Source organism: Grampus griseus (assembly GCF_964374135.1).
Source record: "Grampus griseus genome assembly, chromosome: 20".
NCBI classification, from domain to species: Eukaryota; Metazoa; Chordata; class Mammalia; order Artiodactyla; family Delphinidae; genus Grampus; species Grampus griseus.
Window position 1 is genome coordinate 57,297,605 of NC_139014.1, and position 20,438 is coordinate 57,318,042.

The following is a 20,438-nucleotide window of genomic DNA, read 5'->3' on the forward strand; positions in this document are numbered from 1 at the left end:
ATCACCACAGGTTTAACTTTCTTCCCCCAGAGACACCCGGTTCTAGAGCGTGGTGTTCTAGACACATACGGAGCCATACTTCCTTCTGAATCTCAGCTCTAGGACATAGACCCCGACTCTCAGCCCTTCCCTCTAGGATGGAACTAGAGCCTATATAGGCATGTTATTGGTCTAGAGTAAGAGTTCTAGACCCACGCTCCCACATTCTCTCGTGATACCTGTTAAGCAGGAGCTCTGGAAAGGACCCAGCTATGATTCACAAAGAACTAAGTTCTGGATGGATCATCCAGAACTTCTTGTTTTCCCTAGACACTTTTCCAAAAATCTTATTCTTCCTATTGAATGCTAACCTTATTTTTTACATGCATTTTCTAGCTCCTGCAACTCAGCTGGGGTCCTGCCAGGGAACAGAGGCTGAGGAAGGGCAGAGGAGTTTTGGAAGGAATCCCTGGCTCATAGAAGGGCAGCTAGGATGGGAAAGTGGCCAGAACCATGGCATGACTGGACCTGTGCCTGGGTTGGGGGGACATGAACACTTAGCTACCTTAGCAGGAATTCCTTCCAGGCCCCCTTTAAAGCTGAGGTCTTTAGGGTAGTGGGTCTAGAATAAAAAAGACAAATGGGATATAGTTTTGACGCCCCTCAAATGAGGAGACACCAATTCAGCAATAAGTCCCACCCTTCTCCCCTACAGGTCAGGCCAAGGACGGTGAGGGCCTCTTGGTCTCTAGACCTCATACACCCCTCCAGCTTCTAACTGAATAAAACTTGCTTTACCTCAGCTGGGTGTTAGGTACCCAAAAAGGCTCTGCTCCCAGGGGACCAGTCTCCACTCCATGCTTTTTCAATTAAAGACGATTTATACAATTGAAGTGTTGTCTGCCATCTGTGGGTAGCAGGCTTTGGCAGCCGCTCGGGGAGGGGTCAAGTCCCAGGGGCGGGGCGGGTAGGCTGGCGGCTGCCCCCCAATAACAGGTGCACATTCCTGGGCGCCTCGTCACTTCCCCTGCGCTGGCTGTCCTGGCGGCTCACCCAAGCGGACTCACTGAGCGACGCGGGCGGGCTATGATCCCAGGGGCACTGCTGCTGCTGCTGCTGCTGCTGCTGCTGCTGCTGCTGGGGGCGTTGGGGGCGCCGTTCGCCCCGGGTAAGTCTGAGCGTCAAAGGGGCAGTAACAGGGCCAGAGGTCGTGGCCGGGCACCACGGCTTCACTCAGTTCTCTCCTCCTCCAGGCGCCTGCGGCTCAGAGGCGGAGGGCCGACTCCACGAGAAACTTTGCTCGGGCTATGATAGCTCGGTGAGGCCGTCGTGGGAGGTGGGAGACTGCGTCGGGGTCAGCATTGGTCTCAGCCTAGCGCAATTAATCAGCCTGGTGAGGGCACACGCGGGGAGTTGAGGTCTGGCCCACGAGCCGGCTGGGGGGCGTGGCTTTAGGCAGGGCGGAACCCAGGGACCACCGGGGACGGGGTCCGGGGCGAGGCCAGGCTGGGTGACTGACTGGCCGTTAGTAGAGATTGGGTCGAAATCGGACCAATGGACAAGCTGTGGGCGTGGCTGCTGGAAGGGCCAGTATTGAGCCGGGCAGGATGATGAAATGGCCTGTTGGCGGATCTCAAAGTGGAGCTGGGACCGATGGACAGGTCGGAGAGCGGACCTCGATGGACAGGCCGGAGATCGGAACTTGAGGCGGGGTCACAGGCTGGGGCGGACCTTGGTGCCGGACAGGGTCAATAAACAACAGCGGGCAGAGATTCACTCCGGCCGGGGCCGGGACTGGTAAATGAACTGGCTGGCTGTACGGCCAGCAGGAAGTTTACGAGATAGAGGCGGAGCTTAAGCCAACGCAGTTTATAGGAGGTGGGCTTTGAACCCAAGAGGGTGCGACTCAGAAAAAGAGGGGAGTTTCCAGGGAGAGTTTACCCACCGAGCCCCTCATTTCTCTACACTGACATCATATCTACCCTTTAAACTTTTCCCTTCTAGTACGAGAAGGATGAGGAGATGAGCACAAAGGTCTGCTTAGACCTGGTGCGGAGAACCCCGCACGGTGGGAAAGGGCGGGCATGCCGCTGCCTTTACAATTTCCTCGAATGTTCCGCCTGGTAAGATTTGTTTTTTTCTTTTTTGCATCACGACCTCAGAAAACACATTTATAACTGAAACAGAAGCTTCAGGAAACAATACCTATCTTTACTATGGGAGCTGCATTCCATGCATTTTTCATTCTAAATTATTTTTAACACTGGTTTGGGGCCACTCATTTGATTCCGGACCTATGAAAAGGGTCGTTAACTACAGTTTGAAAACCACTGTTTTAGATGCTAGCGTGCAACTCCCTCTTTTTTACAGAAAGAAGAAATTGGGGCCCGATGAGAGAGAAGGGGAAATCAGTTAATAGGGTCCCAAAGAGTGCAGGTGGAGTCTTAAACAGGGCCCCGGCCTCCAGAACCACAGACCATGCCTGCGCGGCTCTCCTCCCTTGCATTACCTGCCCGGGCTTCCTTCGCACATCCCAAGACTCCTTCCAACCTCCAGCCGGAGACGGCCCCTCAGCCTCTGCTTCCCTAGGAGTGGACTGACTACAGGCTGAGCTGGGACCCTGAGGAGCAAGAGGGCATCGATTCACTCCGCATCACTGCCGAATCCGTGTGGCTACCAGACGTGGTGCTCCTAAACAAGTAAGGATGTTCCCAGAGTCTGGGAGGTGGGGCAGGGCCTCTGGAGGGGCGCGGCCTCCGGAGGGAGGGACCTGAACCCAGATGAGAAGATTCTTTCCGGGCAGCAACGACGGAAATTTTGATGTTGCTCTGGACATCAGCGTCATGGTGTCGTCCGACGGCTCCGTGCGCTGGCAGCCCCCGGGCATCTATCGCAGCAGCTGCAGCATCCAGGTGTCCGGGCCCCACCTGGGAAGCTCAAGGAGCTCCTAGAAACCCTCACTCAGATATCCCTCCTCCATAATCCCCATGACCCTCACGTCTCTCTTACCCTTCTGATTTTCCATTGAGTTTCATCTTCTCTGTCCACTTTCATTGACTTCCAGTCTTCCTCAGTGACCGCCGCCCTCCATTGTCCATGACCTCCCCGCATAACCTTCTTATTCCTCTGTGACTCCACTTCTCTGCGATCTCCCCCTGGTGATCCCTATCTCCCTGGTGCACCATATCCTCTGACCCCTGTCTGCCCTGTGACCTCCCCAACTCCCCCAGCCCTGACCAGCTCTCTGGCAGCTCTAGTGACTCTCCACTCCATCCAGGTCACCTACTTCCCCTTTGACTGGCAGAACTGCACCATGGTGTTCAGTTCCTATAGCTATGACAGCTCAGAAGTCAGTCTGCAGACCGGCTTGGGTCCCGATGGGCAGGAGCGGCAGGAAGTGCATATTCATGAAGGCAACTTTATTGGTGAGTCGGCTTGGCTCCCATGTCCATGGGCTTTACGATTTCCAGTTTCTGACAGGCTGATAAATATATTCCCTCAGTGAGTCACTGTGGGTTCAGCAAGATAGGTATAACTGTCTATATTTTGTGGTTATGGAAGTTGAGACTTGCTCAAATTTATTAGAGATGGGCTGTCCAGCCCAGGGACCATAGCTAGCCCCTTATTACATCAGTGCCCACTGCTCTAGGATGTGGCAGAGAAAGCCATATCTGGGAATTCCCTGGCGGTCCAGTGGTTAGGACTCCAAACTTTCACTGCTGAGGGCCCGGGTTCAATCCCGCGTTGGGGAACTAAGATCCCACAAGCAGCGCGGTGGCACAGTGAGGCAAAAAAAAAAAAAAGAAAAAAAGAAAAGAAAAGAAAAGAAAAGAAAGCCGTATCTGGCACCAACAAAGACAGGTTCCACATCTGTGTCACCTTCTCTTCTCCCCCCACTCTCCCCAAGAGAATGGTCAATGGGAGATTATTCACAAGCCTTCTCGGCTAATCCAGCCTCCAGTGGATCATAGGGGAGGGGGGGAAAGGCGGCGTGAAGAAGTCACCTTGTACCTCATCATTTGCCGGAAGCCTCTCTTTTACCTGGTCACCGTCATTGCCCCATGCATCCTCATCACTCTTCTGGCCATCTTCGTCTTCTACCTGCCACCAGATGCAGGTAAGAGGGGAAGGGGCCCAGCACTCCTTCTTACCAATAGCTCAGGTTCTTGCTCTTCACCCATAATACAGGGAAGGTTTTCCTGCCAACTCAAGCCTTCATGAACTGTGCTTCAGCAATCTCACCCAGGTTTTCCTTTCAGGAAGAGCCTTTGCCTCTGCATCCAGATTTCCCCTCCAACCTCAAGCTCTACCTCCCCTCTGCTGCTCACTTCTCTGCACCCAGTAACTTCTGAACTCTTCCCTTCAGAATCCTAGGATCTCATCCTTGGAACTGCCACTCCTCTGACCAACAAACTCCCAGGCTCAGCTAACGCTTCCTTTCCCTTTCCCCATTCCTGGCATCCTCCCTCCCCCACTTGTCAAATGCCGCCTACTAGTCCCTTAACCTCCTATGTCCCTTGGAAATAATAGCCAACATTTCTCTGGGAGACAGCACAATATGCTAACAGAGTAACCTTGGGCAAATTCCTTAATCTCTTAGTGTCCTGATCTGGAAATAGGACAGTCTTTGTCCCTCCCACATAGGACTATTTTGAGGATTAATTGAGTTAATAGAACTATGCCTGGTACTCTGTAAGCTTTGTGTACGTGTAGGTATGTATAGTCTTTTCTAATTTGGAGCACTTGCTATAAGATAATACAAATAATGTGTTACATATATTAACTCAGTTCTAATCTTCACAACTCTGTGAGGTAAGTACTGAATTGTCTGCCCGTTTCACAGAGGCTAAATGAGTTTAAGTCATTCACCTGACATTACACAGAGAGAGGCAGTATTGCTGTTCCAACCCTGCTTAGTACTAGTCTGATCCAGAGACTGATATCCTAAACTCTCATATTCAAAGATGCTTTACTGGGAGTTCTCTGGTAGCCTAGTGGTTAGGATTCTGGGCTTTCACTGCTGTGGCCTGAAAAACAAAACAAAACAAACAAAAAACACACGCTTTCCTTCTCTCTGTAATCAAGCCCTCTCTCAGTCTAGGGAAGGAGAGTGATGCATCTCTAGAACACACTTCCACATGTAACTTCTCCTTCTTCCTGGAGCAAGGCAAATCTTGGAACCCAATATTACAGGACTAAAGTAGAACAGACCATAATAGTTACTTATTTCAATAGCTTCCATGAAGTTTGCAGCGCCTGTTGTATGCCACAGTAATAACCAGTCACCTGGCATATTCTTATATACTTGGTTTCATTTTTAGATCCTTCGATTTGCTATATAGTTCCTGCTACAGGGGTTGGTCCACTCACTCATTTAACAATATTTGTTGAACATCTGTAATGTGCAAGGCGCTGGGAATACATCAGTGAATAAAACAGACAAAAATCCCTGCTCTCATGGAGTTTATATTCTAGTGGGGAGACAGTCAGCAAACATAATAAACCCATTGAATAGTGTATTATTATTTTTTTAATTAATTAATTTAGGCTGCGTTGGGTCTTCGTTGCTGCGTGGGAGCTTTCTCTAGTTGTGGTGAACAGGGGCTACTTTCGTTGCAGTGCACGGGTTACTCACTGCGGTGGGTCCTCTTGTTGTGGAACACAGAATCTAGGCGCACGGGCTTCAGTAGTTGTGGCACGTGGGCTCAGTAGTTGTGGCTGGCGGGCTCTAGAGCACAGGCTCAGTAGTTGTGGCGCACGGGCTCAGTTGCTCCGCGGTATGTGGGATCTTCCCTGACCAGGGCTCGAACCCGCGTCCCCTGCATTGGCAGGTGGATTCCTAACCACTGTGCCACCAGGGAATTCCTAGATAGTATATTAGGAGAGGTCAATTCCTAAGAAGGAAAAATGGGAAAAGGGTTTGGGGAGGATGCGAATGGGGGTATGGGTTGCAATTTATTTATTTATTTAAACAATTTTATTGAAATATAGTTGATTTACAATGTTGTGTTTCATTTCTGCTGTACAGCAAAGTGACTCATTTATAGATATATATATATTTTTCATATTCTTTTCCGCTATGGTTCATCACAGGGGTTGCAATTTAAAAATAGGATGGTCAGTGAATGCCTCACTAAAAAGGGAATGTTTGATCAATAGTTGAACAAAGACTTGAAGGAAGTGAGAGAATGACCCTGGTAGATATCTGGGGGAAGAAATTAGCAGGAGGAGTTAACAGTGAGTGCAAAAAGCTCTGAGGTGGGCGTGTGCCTTGCATATTCAAGAAATAGCCAATGAAGTAATAACTGAATGAAGTAAGCAAGAGAGAAAACAGTATGAGATGTAGTCAGAGAACTAATGGGAAGGCCTTGTAGACTTCAGTATGGACTTTTATGCTAAAGGTGATGGGAAGCCACTGGAGTGGTATGATCTGGTTCACATTTTAACGGGGTCAATCTGGCTGCTCTGTTGAGAACAGTCAGCAGGGGGGCAAAGGATGAAGCAAAGAGGAGGCCTTTATAATAACTCAGATCTGAGGTAATGGTGGCTTGTGCCAGGATGGTAGTGGTAGATGTGATAAGTCATCAGTTTCAGGATATATTTTGAAGGTAGAGCCAACAGGGTTTGGTATGGATTGGATATGGGATGAGAGAGAGGAGAGCTGAGAATGACTCAAAGGGATTTGGCCTGAGCCACAGGAAAGATCGAGTTGTCATTTGTGAACTGAGGAAGACTATGGCGGGAGTCGGTGGTGAGGGAATTAAGTTTTGGACATGTGAAGTTCGAGATGTCTAGTGGACACCCAAATTGAGAGGTTAAGTAGGCAGGTGGATACAAGTGTGGAATTTAGGGGAATCAGTCCAGGTTGGAGGTATAAATGTAGGAGTTAGTTACATGCAGTTGACCCTTCCAAAAGCCTGTCCTTGAGTGGGCTGGAAACACGGTCACTGATTATGCCGGGGAGATTGCTTTCTGGCAAAGCCTAATCCTTCCGCCTTCTGCTCTGTCCCCCAAGGAGAGAAGATGGGGCTCTCGACCTTTGCCCTGCTGACCCTTCCTGTGTTCCTGCTGCTGCCGGCAGACAAAGTGCCTGAGACCTCCCCGTCTGTCCCCATGATTATCAAATACCTCATGTTTACCATGGTCCTCGTCACCTTCTCAGTCATCCTTAGCATCGTAGACCTCAACCTGCACCATCGCTCACCCCACACCCACCAAATGCCCCTTTAGGTCCGTCAGGTAAGAAGATCTCCTCTCCAACCTGTGTTAACTCTCAATCCTAGTATTTGGCTTTTTGTCCAGGTATCGCTCCTCCCTCCCACCAACTTCAACCTTCCCTTTCACAGACCTGAGGGAGAACTACAACTCCTGGTAGAGTGTCAAAGTGCCAAGGTCTTTGGGTGTTGAAATGTTGCCCAATTAATTTTATCCTCCCATCATTGACGCTGCGTAGATCCCAGACTATCTTCATCAATACTGCCCATCGTGGGTCCCAAGGAAGCATTCTAAGGGTTAGGTACTATCAGGGTGGAAGCCCTCATAACTTTTCTTTCCAGTCAGGATGCCTCCTAACCCACTTAAGAACTCTTGGGCTGTGTAGTTGCATTTCATCTGTGGGACGCATGCACGCATGCTCAGGAATGGGCACATGCCGTGGGGGTGGTTGGCGGCTTCCCTTCTGGTCTGAAAGCATAAGAGCCCCCTCCAATACGCCTCTTCTTCTACTCAGCAGATCTTATCCACAAACTCCCTCCGTATCTGGGTCTGAAGAGACCCAAACCTGAGAGAGACCAGAAACCGGAGCCACCTCCTATACCTCTCAGGGATTCTCCAGGAAGTGGCTGGGGTCGGGGAACAGATGAATATTTCATCCGCAAGCCACCAAATGATTTTCTCTTCCCCAAACCCAACAGGTAGTATCTACTCCCCATCGCCCATGTAGAAGGGAGAGGGAGAACTACAGTTCCCAGGAGACTGTGCGGAGGCAGGCGTCCTAAGCTCCCGGAGGTTGTCGTGGTTGAGCATCATGGGACTTGTAGTATCCCTTCTGTTGCCCACTTTGCGGGGAGGTGGGAAGTAAAGCGTAAGGGAATAGGCGGAATTGCGGAAGGCTAGAGAGGTCGCCGCTGTCGGAGAGAACCTGAAGTGCTCTCTCGCGTTTTGAAACCTGGATGGGCGTTGGAGGAGGGAGTTGGGGCGGGGCCTAGGGCAGCCGCGCAGGCCGTCTTTGTGCCCCGGTCGTGGCCAAACAGACTCGCCTCTTCCAGGTTCCAGCCTGAACTGTCTGCCCCGGCCCTGCGGCGATTTACCGATGGTCCACACCGGGCTGTGGGCCTGCCTCCCGAGCTACGGGAGGTCGTTTCCTCAATCAGCTACATCGCTCAACAGCTGCAGGAACAGGAGGACCACGACGCGGTGAATCCAAAGAGGGTGGGCCAAGGCAAGGCCTGGGTGGCCTTGGCTCCACCCACAAACTTAGGCTCCGCCCCCAGCACTCGATTTTATTTCTGATTGGAAGTTTGCCTCACTTGGTCCCGCCTCCTGGTTTCCGACTTGTTCTTTACTCACCTCCGTCGCCTGCAGTTTTGCTCTCTGCTATTCTGCGGGCCCGCCCTTGTCTCAAAGCCGTGGTAGGAGGACCTGGGTGCGGTACAGGGCCTTGGGGCCGCCTTCCCTGGGGGTCTGGAGCTCAGGAACAGTTTCCTCTTCCTACCCCCAGCTGAAGGAGGACTGGCAGTTTGTGGTCATGGTGGTGGACCGCCTCTTCCTGTGGACCTTCATCATCTTCACGAGCGTCGGGACCCTCGTCATCTTTCTGGACGCCACGTACCACTTGGCCCCTCCCGACCCCTTTCCTTGAGGACGAGAGGGCCGAGACCGAGGTCCTCGGCCAGTTGAATTGAGAGTTTGGTAGGACTCTCAAGTCCTATCCCTTTCTGCATCTTAACTCCTTCACTAGGAGTCCAATCCTCTCATCATTTCGTTTCTAGGGAGGAAGCCCAAGTGGGACTGGGCAGATGGGGGCCTTGGGCCCACCTGAAATGCACTATCCGCTTATTTACTCTTTGGCTTCTTGAAGAAGCTCCATTGGATATTCACATCTAGGTTGGCAATGAATGGAACAAAGAACAAGAACTAGATTGTAAGCCTTCTGAGGGCAGGAACTATGTCTGTTCACTGTAATATCCCCAGCACCTAGCACAGATCCTAACCTATACAGCTGGTACCTCTGGTTGAATGAACAGGGAAATTTTTTTTCTGTAAGGAAATACACTAAGTAACAGTGTTTATGTTTGCATGTTGGGACCAGTGGTCGTTTTTTCTTTGTTTTTACCTTCCTGTAGTTTATTGTATTTTGTAATATCTTTAGGATAAAAAAAAAGGTTATTTCTAAAAGGATGCATTTGTGATGAGGATAAAAAAGCACACTGTAAAAACCTCAAGTTCCAGCTTTGGTGCTCAAACTTTGGACAAGCTACTAAACTGCCCTGTGCCTCAGTTTCCCCATCTGTAAAATGAAGCTAATAATAGTATCTGCTCCCTAGTCTGAGGATCATATGAGAAGATGAGAACAGAAGCATTATACAGTATACATCAGAGGTTACAAACTGGTGTGTTTTGTTTGGCCCATATTGTTGGCCAGCAGAATTTAAAATTTGAATTGGTTTGCCACTTTTGAAATGTGGATATTTCACAGAGAAATTTGGATTTCTGGCTTCTCTTGAAACTTTTTAAGAACTACAGGCTAGTTCGAAGAATCCCAACAGGCTACATAAGCTGCCATAATGTCTCGAACAATGAAATGGAGGAAATCCTTTATGCATGATTCAGTCCCTATGAAGACGGTCTCTCATCTGTAGCAACCATGCTTGCAAATCAAGTTAAGCAAGGCCCCATGGAGACAGAAGGACAGACTGAACTCTGGGGACTAGGCTCCATGTAGTGGGAGCCGAGGGCAGAGATGGCCACATAAAGGGCCAGCTGAGTGGATGAAAGATTGGCCACCTCGGCATTGTGACTCCCTGCAACGTGTCTCATTATGACCATGCTCCCTCACCTGTTGGTGGGTGTCCGCAGGTCCTGGCATGAGTGCACTGTGGGTCAGGGCCGGTGGTGGTGGGGGGGCGGCCCGTGGCCCAGGTGGCTCTAGGACCCCCCCCCCACCATGGAAAACCGGCTCTGGTATGACAACCTGGGGTGCTGCCATCAATACCAAGAAAGAACCCAGAATGTGGAGGACTTCCTACTCCTGCTGTTGGGCCTTGTCGTTCTTGTCAGCATTGGGATCAGCATGGCAACTATGGTCAGAGATGGTTGGGGACCACCAGTAGGGGTGAAGAGGGCTGAGGATGGGAACCAGCTGCAGCCTGCACCTCCATCTGCAGGAATGGTCTTGGCTGGGGGGGGGGGGGTGAGGGTACAGAGCCTGGCCTTCATTTTCACCCATCCCACCCCACCAACCCCAGGTATGGCATGGGCTCCAGAATGCCTTAAACAAGACCATCTATTGGATTAACCAGAAAAGTAAGTACGGAAGACAGGTAAGTGGCACCCCCCCGCCACTCCCTGGGCCCTAGAAACCCAGGCCCCCAGATTCCCAACCCTGAACTCTTCTGACAGTTGCCCTGCCCTCACGGACTCTCGCTTCCCCCAGATGAAATCTCACAGGCTTGTGAAAGGTCCCCCAAACATCCTCCTGCCAAGGCCCATGAAGTCCACATCCACTGCACCCTGGACCCTGTGGAAATGAAGATGGCCCGGCCCGCTTGCTACTCCCTGTCCTCCTACCATCATCTCTGCAACCATAGACGCAGCTGCAGCCGCCGCCCCGGCAGCCACCAGCGGAGGCCGAAGAACCGCAGACAATTCCCCTACAGCCGCTCAGGCTTCCGTAGGCTGCATCACAGCCACGGGATGTCACAGCTGCGGCCGATGCCCTCCTTTGATTGCGAGGACCCGGACTCCTACCTGGAGGAGGAGGAGGATCTTTCCTTCCCACAACCCAAGTACCCGTGGGGGTGCTGGGGAGGGCTCTACCAGCAGATGGGCCTGCCCTCCAACGTGGGCCTCTGGGGCCGCCAGGGTGGGATCCTGGCCAGCCTGCCACCACCCTGTCTCTACCTGTCGCCCGAGCTGCGCTGCATGGCCAAGCGTGTGGAGGCCAAGTCCGAGCTAAGGCTGCAGTCCTTTGGGTCCCCCTGCTCACCAACCCGCATCTGGGGCAACGTGGAGGCTGACCGGTGGACCTCGTCTCCACCACCTCCCCGACGATTGCCCCCTAACCCCTCGTGGGTCCCTGGGGGGCACAGCACTTACCCCTCAAGGGGCCAGCTCCCGTGTGACTCCTGGGATCAGCAGCGGCGTGGTCTGGAGGGCTCTGGGCCTCCATCCGCTCTGGTGCCTCGGGGCTGCCGGCCCGAAGCCTGGCAGCGCAACTACCCACCGGGCAGTGGACGGAGCCTCCCCAGCTGTGCTCACAGCCAGCCCAACCGCAGGCCACACCTCTCCACGGGACACTTGAACTACTCCCGGGATCCCCACAAGGTGCGGCGCCGGGCGGCCGAATGGGCTGATATGCTGCCCGTGCGGCGCCCTCTGGCCGCCTCCGCCTCCCTCACGGTACTGGCCGAGGCCTCGTACCAGCGGGCCCCGGCTCCCAGCTCAGCGCTGCTCCTCCGCCCCTCCCAGCCCCTTCCCGAAGTCCAGGCTACCGAGCACCCTCCACCCCCACCCACCTTCATGCCACTCAGCTGGAACCCGGGGGGCAATGCCAACTACCAGGTGTATGACAGCCTGGAGCTGAAGTGGCAAGTGCAAGAGAGCCAAACGCGGGCCAACCCGCTGCTACCTTCCAAATCGGCCTCAAGGCCGTCTCTGCATGGGAGACAGACTGGGAAAATGAACTGACCAGCAGCAAATGGGGGCGGGGTGGGGCCATCAGGGCATGGAGAGAGGAATAAAGAGTGCTAGAGTCCAGGAAACATTGGTGGTCTATGGCTTGGAAGCACCACTCCTTCTGCCAGCCTGGGTCCCTGCCCTTGGCTTCCTGCAATAAGAAGCCAGTGTCCCCTTCTTGGCCTGAGGGTCCCCTTGGTTTAGTGGCCACAGTCCTGACAGCAGGCCCCTCCTGGTCCTATACCATGCACTAAGTACATCTGCAGCTGCAGACTCCAAACCACTGGTCTCTGGGCACCTCCTCTGTGTCTCAGCTGTCCCCGTCCCCAAAGAGCCTCATACAAGAAGCTGCTTCCAAACTGGGAGTTTCCACATCTGGGCAGGTCCAGCTCCAGGCCCAGTGAAGGGCATGAAGAAGGCTGAGGCTCTGGACTCCAGCCAGGCCTTCAGGAGGCCTCTGAGGCCGAGGTCTTCCTAGTCTCAGGAGGGGCCAAGAGATGGAATGTGTCATTCGAACAAGTGAGTGAGTGGGCGGTGAGCGAATGAATGACCGCTCGGGAGGTGTGCCGGCCTACGGGCCCTGTTTGACTGTCCAGGCTCAGCTTACCTGACCCTGGTTACCAGGCAATGCCACCCTGGACCCTCCTTTTCGTCCCCCTCCCTCACTGTGATGTCACCACCTGCCCCATTATGACCCAGTCTGACACCCAGTTAAAAGTGGAGGGCAGGGGGCCCAGGCAGTCCTGGGGTCCCAGGACTGGGACCTGGGTCCCAGGTCCCAGGTTCGCCATGGGTGAGCGAACCTACTGTGGAGCTGAGCCGTTCCCTGGCCCCATCCCCAGGAAATGCCAGGAGCAAGGAGACGCAATAATCCTGCTCCTGGTCAGCTTGATCTTCGTCAACGTGGGGATCAACATGGTGGTTATGGTCAGGGCAGGATCTGTGCAGCGCGGTTGGGGGAGCCCTGGGGTCTTGAAGGGGCTGAGGTGGGAGGGCTGCTGGGGTGTGGCCGGACAAGGGTTGGATTTCAGGGCTCACCCTGCTCCCGGCCTCCCCCCTCCCCTTCTTCCCTCAGCTCTGGAGGCATCTGAAGAGATTCTTGCGGGCACTTTTCAGACGTTTTTTCACCAAAGGTGAGTGGGCGCTGGCGTGGGTTCAGGGGATGTGGGCCTGTCCCCTTTCTTCTATCCCTGCCTTGATTCTCAGCCCCTCAGGAACCCAGGCCCTGACCCACCTCGCCTTTCCCTGCAGACAAGCAAGCAAGCTGTGTAGGCAGCCGTCACATGCGCATGCGCTGCTCCATGGATCCCAAGAACCTGTGCTCAAGAGTTTCTCCCTGCTTCCGCCATGGCCCAAGCTTCCTGCTCGGGCACCCAAACCACCCTGACTCCTGGATACGAGACAGAAAAGATGAGAAGGCTTCTAAGTACTGCTGGATGCCGCCTCAGTGTGGACGGGCTGGGGCTTCCACAGAGGTTCCACGGGGACTGTGGAAGGAGCGGGTAGTGAGAGCTGGGGAGGCCCCTCCGGTCACAGTCTTAAAGTCCCAAGCCACCTTTTACTCCAGGTAAGAGACATCTTCCAAGCTCCGCAGGATGAGCAAGGTGGACGTGGTTCCACTCCACCTGCCCCAAGAGAGCAAGACTAAGACCCCAGACTCTGACCCAGCCCAGTCCCCAGCCTGGGCCCAGACCCGCCCCCCAGTTCAGCCCCCTGCGCATGCTCCTGCCAAGGCCCAGACCTTCTCCTCAGCCCACCCCACTGAGCACACCCACCCCCCAGTCTGAGACCTGCTCCCGAGGCCACGCCCATGAGCACACTTCCGCCTGGGCCCAGGCCTTCTCCCTAGTGCACCCCACTGGGAACACTCCTGCCAAAGCCCAGACCTTCTCCTCCACCCATCCCACTGAGCACGCCCCACCTCAGGCCCAGACTTGCTCCACATTCCACCTCCCTGAGCACACCACCCCCCAGGCCCAGACCCCCTCCCCAGCCCTCACCCCTGAGCACAGCCCTGCCCAGGTCCATGGCCCTGAGCATACCACAGCCCCATACCACAACCCAGGCCCAAGCCCAGGCCCCCTCACATGCCTCAGCCCAGTCCCTGGGCCACACTTCTCTCTGCACCCTGACCCATGCTCATCTGACCTATACCCATGCATACACTCTGGTCCCTCCCCCAAATTCTGCCCCAGTCCCTCCCCCAAATTCTGCCCCTGCTACTACTCCTGCCCTAGCCCCTACACCAGCCCCTGTCCCAACTTCTGACACAACCTCTGTCCCAGCGCTGGGCATGGCCCTGACGAACACTCCAGTCCCTTCCACCACCCCTATCCCCATCCTAGATTCTATTCCCTCTACCTTGTCTGCCTTCAGCCAAGTCCTCTCCTCCGGCCGTGTGGTCTATGATGCCCGTAGGGTAAAGCAGAACTTATTCCATGTGTGTGCCCCTCAGAACTCTGGGTATTCCAGAAAGGATTTTGGTACCCTCTCCAGGCCCCAAGAGGGGCATGGTCTGGTGAGCTCTGGTACAGCTGAACAAACACTCAAGCAATGTAGTGGGGACAGTGCTAAGCCCTCCACAGGATCCATTCTGGGTTACCTGGAGTTGGGGAATATGGAATGGAAGATCTCAAATGATTCCAAAGACAAATTTGTACAGTCCAAGACCTTCCCTTACTGCAGCTTCCTTCCTTGCAGGTCTCAGAAGAGAAACACGGACCCCCAGACTCCAGTCTACCCCACATTCCTGTACTCCAAGGATGCTGCACCTTCTCAACCTTGCTTCCATTCTCCAAACAGTGCCCAGAGCTCACCATGCACCATGCCTCCACCATACACTCTTTATCTACCGCTTGTTTCTCCCAGATCCTGGGTCCTTCATCAACACAGAAACCACCAGAAGCCCTCCACCTTAATACAAACCCCCACCTTTCCCCCAACCTCCAAGTCTTCTCAGTCTGTCCTCTCTTCCCAGGGCCCCATCCCTCTCCAGTTATCCACTACTTCCCAAACCCCAAGCCAGGCCCAACCCCGTGAACTTCCTGAGAGTCAAGGCCTCAACCAAGCCTCTGTCCTCCAAAGGACCCCAGGCCCTTCCAAAGTCTGCAGAGTTTCCTGAAACCCAGGCCTAACCACAAACCCAGACCTCCCCAAGAACCCAGGCCTTGCTCAAGACCAAGGCCTCCACAAGCTTCCAGGCTTTACCCAAGATGCTGGAATTGACAGGGGCTCAGAACATACCCATGACCCTAGCTTACACAAGTACTGTGGAATTCATCGAGATCCTGACCCCAGAAGAGTCCAGCCTTTACTCAATACTCTGGCTCATCCAAGAGATCAGGCCTCCATAACAACTCATGCCTTATCCCAAATCCTGGCCTCCATAAGAACCCTCTAGGAACTGACTCTGTCCAAGTTTTGGGCCCACATCAGACCCGACAGTCATTTATATCTGAGGCAGTTCCTCGAAAGGAGGATGCAGGGCAGCACATAACATGGACTTCTATCCCACCCAGTCAGAAATCCTGCTCTCCCAAGGCTCAGGTAGCCTACAATGACCTGCAAGCCTTCTCAGAGGTACCTGGGCTGATTGAGCTGCAATCACCCTCCCAGCGAGCAGGCAGCCAAGACTGGGTGTACCACCACATGGATACAGTTCCTCCAACCTGCCAGAACTATCACCAGATGTCTACGCCTCCCAAAACCAGCTGGAAGCCCTACTGTCCTGGGTCAGGCACCCGGCTAGGACATGTGGTCTTTGACGCCCGCCAGAGACAGTTCAGAGCAGGCAGGGACAAGTGCGAAGCTCTGTCTCCCAGGCGCCTTCACCGAGAGACATCCAACAACTCACCGGAGACCATCAAGGAGTGGGGATATCAGTGTGTGATGAGCAACTTAGAAAAAGAGGGGACAGATATGCACGAGGAATAAAGAGACAAGAGAAGTGATCTGTGGTTATTGAGGACATCCACCCCAGCCCCATCCCACAGGGCTTGATGAGGACCTAAACTATCCCTGCTTTCCCTCCATCGCTGTCTAGCTAAATCCGTTATCCCCAAGGCCCTAGAGCTGCATTGTCAATTACAGTAGCCACTAGCCAAATGCCTATTAGAATGTAAATTAGTTAAAATTAAGGAAAATTAATTCTGTTAAAAATTAAGTTATAAATTATAAATTCTCTTCCTCAGGGAACGGAATTTCCCTGGCATCCAATTCTGTTCCCTGGCGGTCCAGGTGTTGGGACTTGGCGCTTTCACTGCTGTGGCTGGGGTTCAATCCCTGGTCAGGGAACTCAGACCCCCACAAGCTTCATGGTTTGGCCAAAAAAAAAAATTTCTGTTCCTCAGTGCCATGACCTTCTAAGTGCTCAGTAGGCACATGGAGCTAGTGGCTACTGTTTTCGACGGCACAGATTTAGAACATTTGCATCATCATGGAAAATGCTATTGGAGAGCAGTGCTTTAGAGTTTAGAGCGATTTTGCTTTCCCTGTCACCCACCCCCAGCATCTTAAAGCTCCCCCAGAGCCCAGAGAACTTAGCTCTTTTTAGGGTGGCTCAGAAGCCATCCTCTGGGGAGGAGGTAAGATGTGGGGATGGACAGCCAATGCCTGATTTCCCCAGACTGTGAGAAAGAGCCCAGGCTTCAGTTTTCCTCATCTGGTCTCTTGGGTCACGACCAGATGTACGGAAACTTGCCTCCCCCGTTCTGGGCTGTGTTTGGGGCTCTTGGTTACTGAGGGAGAAGACCTCTCTTTGTCAGTGACTAGGAAACCTTGTGTTTTAGGCTCTGGATTCTGAGGGTCCCCTCCTTCATAGGCCTCTAAATTTTTCGAGGTGTCTCCACTTAATTTTCTTGCCCATGGACTTAGGCCTAGTTCACTGTGGAGACAGACCCCTGGGAAAAAGGCATGTAAGAATTTCTGGTCCAGTGTGCATTGGTCTAATCTGTGAGCGTGTCTCTGGTGTCCTATCTTTCTGTCCTATTATTCTGGCTCCTAGTTTCATCCTGGACTTAAGCTGTGTCCATGATAGCACTGGTTGCTGAAAGCCATTTCCTTCCCCTGATAATTTTTCATGGCCCTGCCCTAGCCCAGCTGGAGTTTCCTCTGGACTTGATTTTCAGTCCTGATAACTCTTCTGTATACACAGATAAGCTGCGAGATTCCAAAGCGTTTTCCCTGCCACCACTTGTGTGTCTGAGGTGGGCAACACTAACATGTCCCTTCCCTGAGTGAGATGTCCATCCCTGGGTCACTACATGCACATTATCGGTGTGTTCTTGACTAACGTTACCATCACCGATTCCAAGGAGATACGTCCCAGCTGGATAGCCCATTTCCAACACCTCTCTGGCTCAGCTCTGACCTTGGACAAGTCATGTGCAACCTTTCTAGGCTTGCAGGCCCATCTCTATAATGAAGTTATAATTGCATGCAAGAACCCTTCTAGATTTAAATGACCAGGGCTCCTCTACTCCCAAGTGAGATGTAGAGCCCCTATTTCTCCGCATGCGTTAGTGTATGGCCCTCATCATGGTTTGCAATTCAGATTCATCCCATTAGGCCTCTGTTCTGACCGCAAGGGGTGTTTGTGCGGTTCACCTGGCCTTGCAAAGACACAGAATAGCTTACCTCCATAGAAACTACAACTTCCATCAGGCACTACTTCAACGGAACAGGAAAGGATGTGGGGGCGTGGCCCCAACGCCCTGGTAGCTTTGAAGACAAACTACAACTCCCAGGATAGCCGCGAGATCTCTGCAGAGCGAAAGGAGTGACTGAACTCTGACTGGAGGCCGGGCTGGTCCGCAACCACCCCGACAGTCTCCAGAAAGGGGCGTGGTTATAATTTCAGGGCGTGGCCTTACAGGCAGCAGGAAGAAGTTACCTGTGGAATCTTCCTATCCATTCTCTTCCCAGCCTTTGTAGCTAACCCTAAGAGGGAAAACGCAAACCACTAGCCTCTTCTGAAAAAGAGGTAAGGGGAACGTAGACAAGGGGCAGAAAAGGAGGCTACTGCATTCCTTAGGAGGGGCCAAACAGCTACTTTCTACCTGCTGAGTCAGGTGAACCGTTCCACGGGGGCAGGGACCAGCATATGAGAAAAGGGCAAGGATGGAGGAGGTATTTATTTGTTCTCTTTCAAGACTAAATTTAGGGCCCTTCGTCTGCAGACCCATTGGCGGACTGAGTCTTGGGAACCCTCTTGGCCTCTGCAAGAGGAAAGAACGGGGGCCAGTTTTCCGCAACAAAAGGTACGGCCCGTCTGGGCTTCCTCCCGTCTGTGTATTTCCTAGCCCCCAAACGACAGAGCCATATGGCTTCCGCGGTCTGGGGGAGTGCTCCCTGGTGGGGCCCACCGCCCCCAGCCCCAGCCCGGCTGCTCACGTACATCAACTTCTGCTCTGGGGTGCAGCTGCAAGAACTAACCCAGCTGATCCAGGAGCTGGGTGTGCAGGCGAGCTGGAGTGAAGGTCCCAAGCCAGGACCAGATCTCTTCCAGGCCAAGGACTTTGTTTTCTCTTTGCTTTGTAAGTAACCCTCCCAGCCTTCGGGAACTTGCAGCTCTCAGCTCCGCCTCACCCCGCCCCGGCTCTGGATCACGACATTACGATCCCTTCTCTTTCCTTAGGTCTCATTCACCGCCGGGACCCTCGCTTTCCTCCTCAGGCAGAGCTCTTGCTGCTTCGTTGCGGGATTCGCGAGGGCTCCCTGGATCTGGGGCCTGTGCCTCTAGGTCCCTATGCTCGGGGACCTCACTACGACGCCGGCTTCACACTCCTGGTGCCCGTGCTTTCGCTAGATGACACTGGGCAGGAGCTGCAACCGGACGTGGGATCCTGTTACACATGGCTCTTCCTCCCAGAGCAGGTACACGGAACCTCGGTCTGGGAGGCAGGGCAGGATTGCCTAGGATCCCCAGTCCCAGGAGGAGGTGATTCGATCCACCCAGCTCGAAGCAAAGAAACTCCCAAGGATCCGCAAATCTCCGTGGACCAGCTACACGTCACTGAGCGTGAGGCACACGAGTCTTTGGAAAACTCACCTAGTAATGTTTCAGTGCCAGAGTTGCCTCACCAAACGTAACCGATGTTGGCTTTCCCTCACCACCGAAAAAAACGGATGGTGACGTCACCAAAGCAACCGACGTTAGCCCAGTGCCACAGACGTTGGAGGCTCCGGAGGCATGGCCCACATTGTGCCCCGCCCAGGTGGCTGCCTGGTTCTTTGTTTCGCTGGCTGCGGTCACTGAGTCCCCGTTTCCGGTTCCGGGTGCCCCGCGCTTGGTCCACGCAGCCCGCCACGCGGGGCTCACCACCATCCTCCTGGCTACACCCGGGTCCCCGCGCCGCCTCCTGATTTTCGACTTGATCCCCGTGGTGTCCGTGGCCGGATGTCCCCAGAGGGCTCGGAGGCACTCGTGGGCCGGCCCGCTGGCCTCAGAGTCGTCTTCCTTCTACCTGGTGCCCGGCGGCGGCGGCGTCACAGAGCAGACGGACGCCTCCGGCTGGCAGCTCTACTTCGCCCGCCAAGTGCTGGCGCTCAAGACGCGCATACCCATTCCCTTGCTGCAAGCGCACGCGACGGCCCACGCGCTACCGCGCCCTCTGGTGGCCAGGACTAGGGTCGCGGCGCCCTACCTCCTGTGGACGTTGCTCTACTGGGCGTGTGAGCGGCTGCCCGCGCCCTGTCTGGCGCGAGCCGAGAACGCGGGCGCCTGCTGCCTCGGGCTGCTGGATGAGCGGGGCCGGGTGCTCAAGGCCGGGACTCTGCCCCACTATTTTCTGAGTGGCCAAAAGCTCCGTGCGGGAGACGGCGCCGCTTCGCTGCTCGGGGCGTTGGCCCTGCTTCGCAGGGACCCTGCCTGCGCCCTGCACCCCTCTGTGGAAGAGGCCAAGGCTGCAGGCAAGGGGGGTGGCTTAGCCGGCGTGGGAGGCGGAGCCCATTAAAGACGCTGTTCCTACTAACCTGGAATGTGCTTCTGTTGGCCAGCGGGATGTGGAGGGGACTGCTCTCCCCTCACCTGGGAGACAGGCTGAGCGCTTTGGGCCCGAAGAGCCCGTTCTAGAAGGCCTCCTCGCCGGTTCCTCCGCTTCCTCCCACCCTCCTCCCGCCCCATCCCTGGCACAGGTCGTTCCATTCTGGCCTCTCCACTTTCCAAATCTGTGGCCAGCACCCCTCCCACTCCGGTGCAGCCTCTGGCATCCATCTTCCTCCAGTTCTTATGGTCTTTTCTCTTAGGAGTCAATCGGGATGGGGGTAATATATTTGCTGAAAAAACGTGTAAAGGAGAAAGGTATGGAGACCAGGGACTGACCAATTTGTCTCACACAAAAGCAGAGACATTAAGGAGGCCGGATTTCACCCCAGGCTAGACCTCACCACCACCGCTATCTCTTCAGTTATTCCCGCCACCTTCCTCATCCAGTTCTGTCCTCCATCCCGGGCAGTAGGGTCCCTTTCTCCGTTCTCGGGGCATCCGCCATTCCATCTATCTAAGCCCAACCTCTCCCCCCATCCAGAGTTCCATTCAGTGGAGTCACCTCCTTGTCCCTCCTGCT

General features: G+C 54.0%; 3 protein-coding genes across 3 annotated transcripts; all 3 read left to right on the plus strand.

Annotated features, from left to right (window-relative positions):
- Nucleotides 1-869: 869 nt before the first annotated feature.
- LOC309838483 (acetylcholine receptor subunit beta-like) lies at nt 870-10,010 on the plus strand. Its single transcript, XM_082679574.1, is given in 12 exon segments — nt 870-1,147; nt 1,233-1,372; nt 1,984-2,028; nt 2,569-2,678; nt 2,783-2,891; nt 3,257-3,404; nt 3,887-4,096; nt 6,995-7,204; nt 7,207-7,218; nt 7,712-7,892; nt 8,247-8,394; nt 8,699-10,010. Coding segments are annotated over 12 exon segments (1,536 nt in total). The 5' UTR covers nt 870-1,065; the 3' UTR covers nt 8,840-10,010.
- Nucleotides 10,011-10,021: 11 nt separating this feature from the next.
- On the plus strand, nt 10,022-11,928 carry LOC309838482 (uncharacterized protein SPEM2-like). Its single transcript, XM_082679573.1, has 3 exons — nt 10,022-10,282; nt 10,446-10,503; nt 10,634-11,928. The coding sequence occupies exons 1-3, from the start codon at nt 10,145-10,147 to the stop codon at nt 11,884-11,886; spliced, it is 1,449 nt and encodes a 482-aa protein (XP_082535699.1). The 5' UTR covers nt 10,022-10,144; the 3' UTR covers nt 11,887-11,928.
- A 5,862-nt stretch (nt 11,929-17,790) lies between these two features.
- LOC309837705 (transmembrane protein 102-like) lies at nt 17,791-19,826 on the plus strand (the record flags this gene model as incomplete). The annotated part of the gene is given in 4 exon segments (XM_082678462.1): nt 17,791-17,854; nt 18,051-18,407; nt 18,509-18,943; nt 18,946-19,826. Coding segments are annotated over 3 exon segments (1,530 nt in total). The 5' UTR covers nt 17,791-17,854; nt 18,051-18,193.
- Between the last annotated feature and the right edge of the window lie 612 nt (nt 19,827-20,438).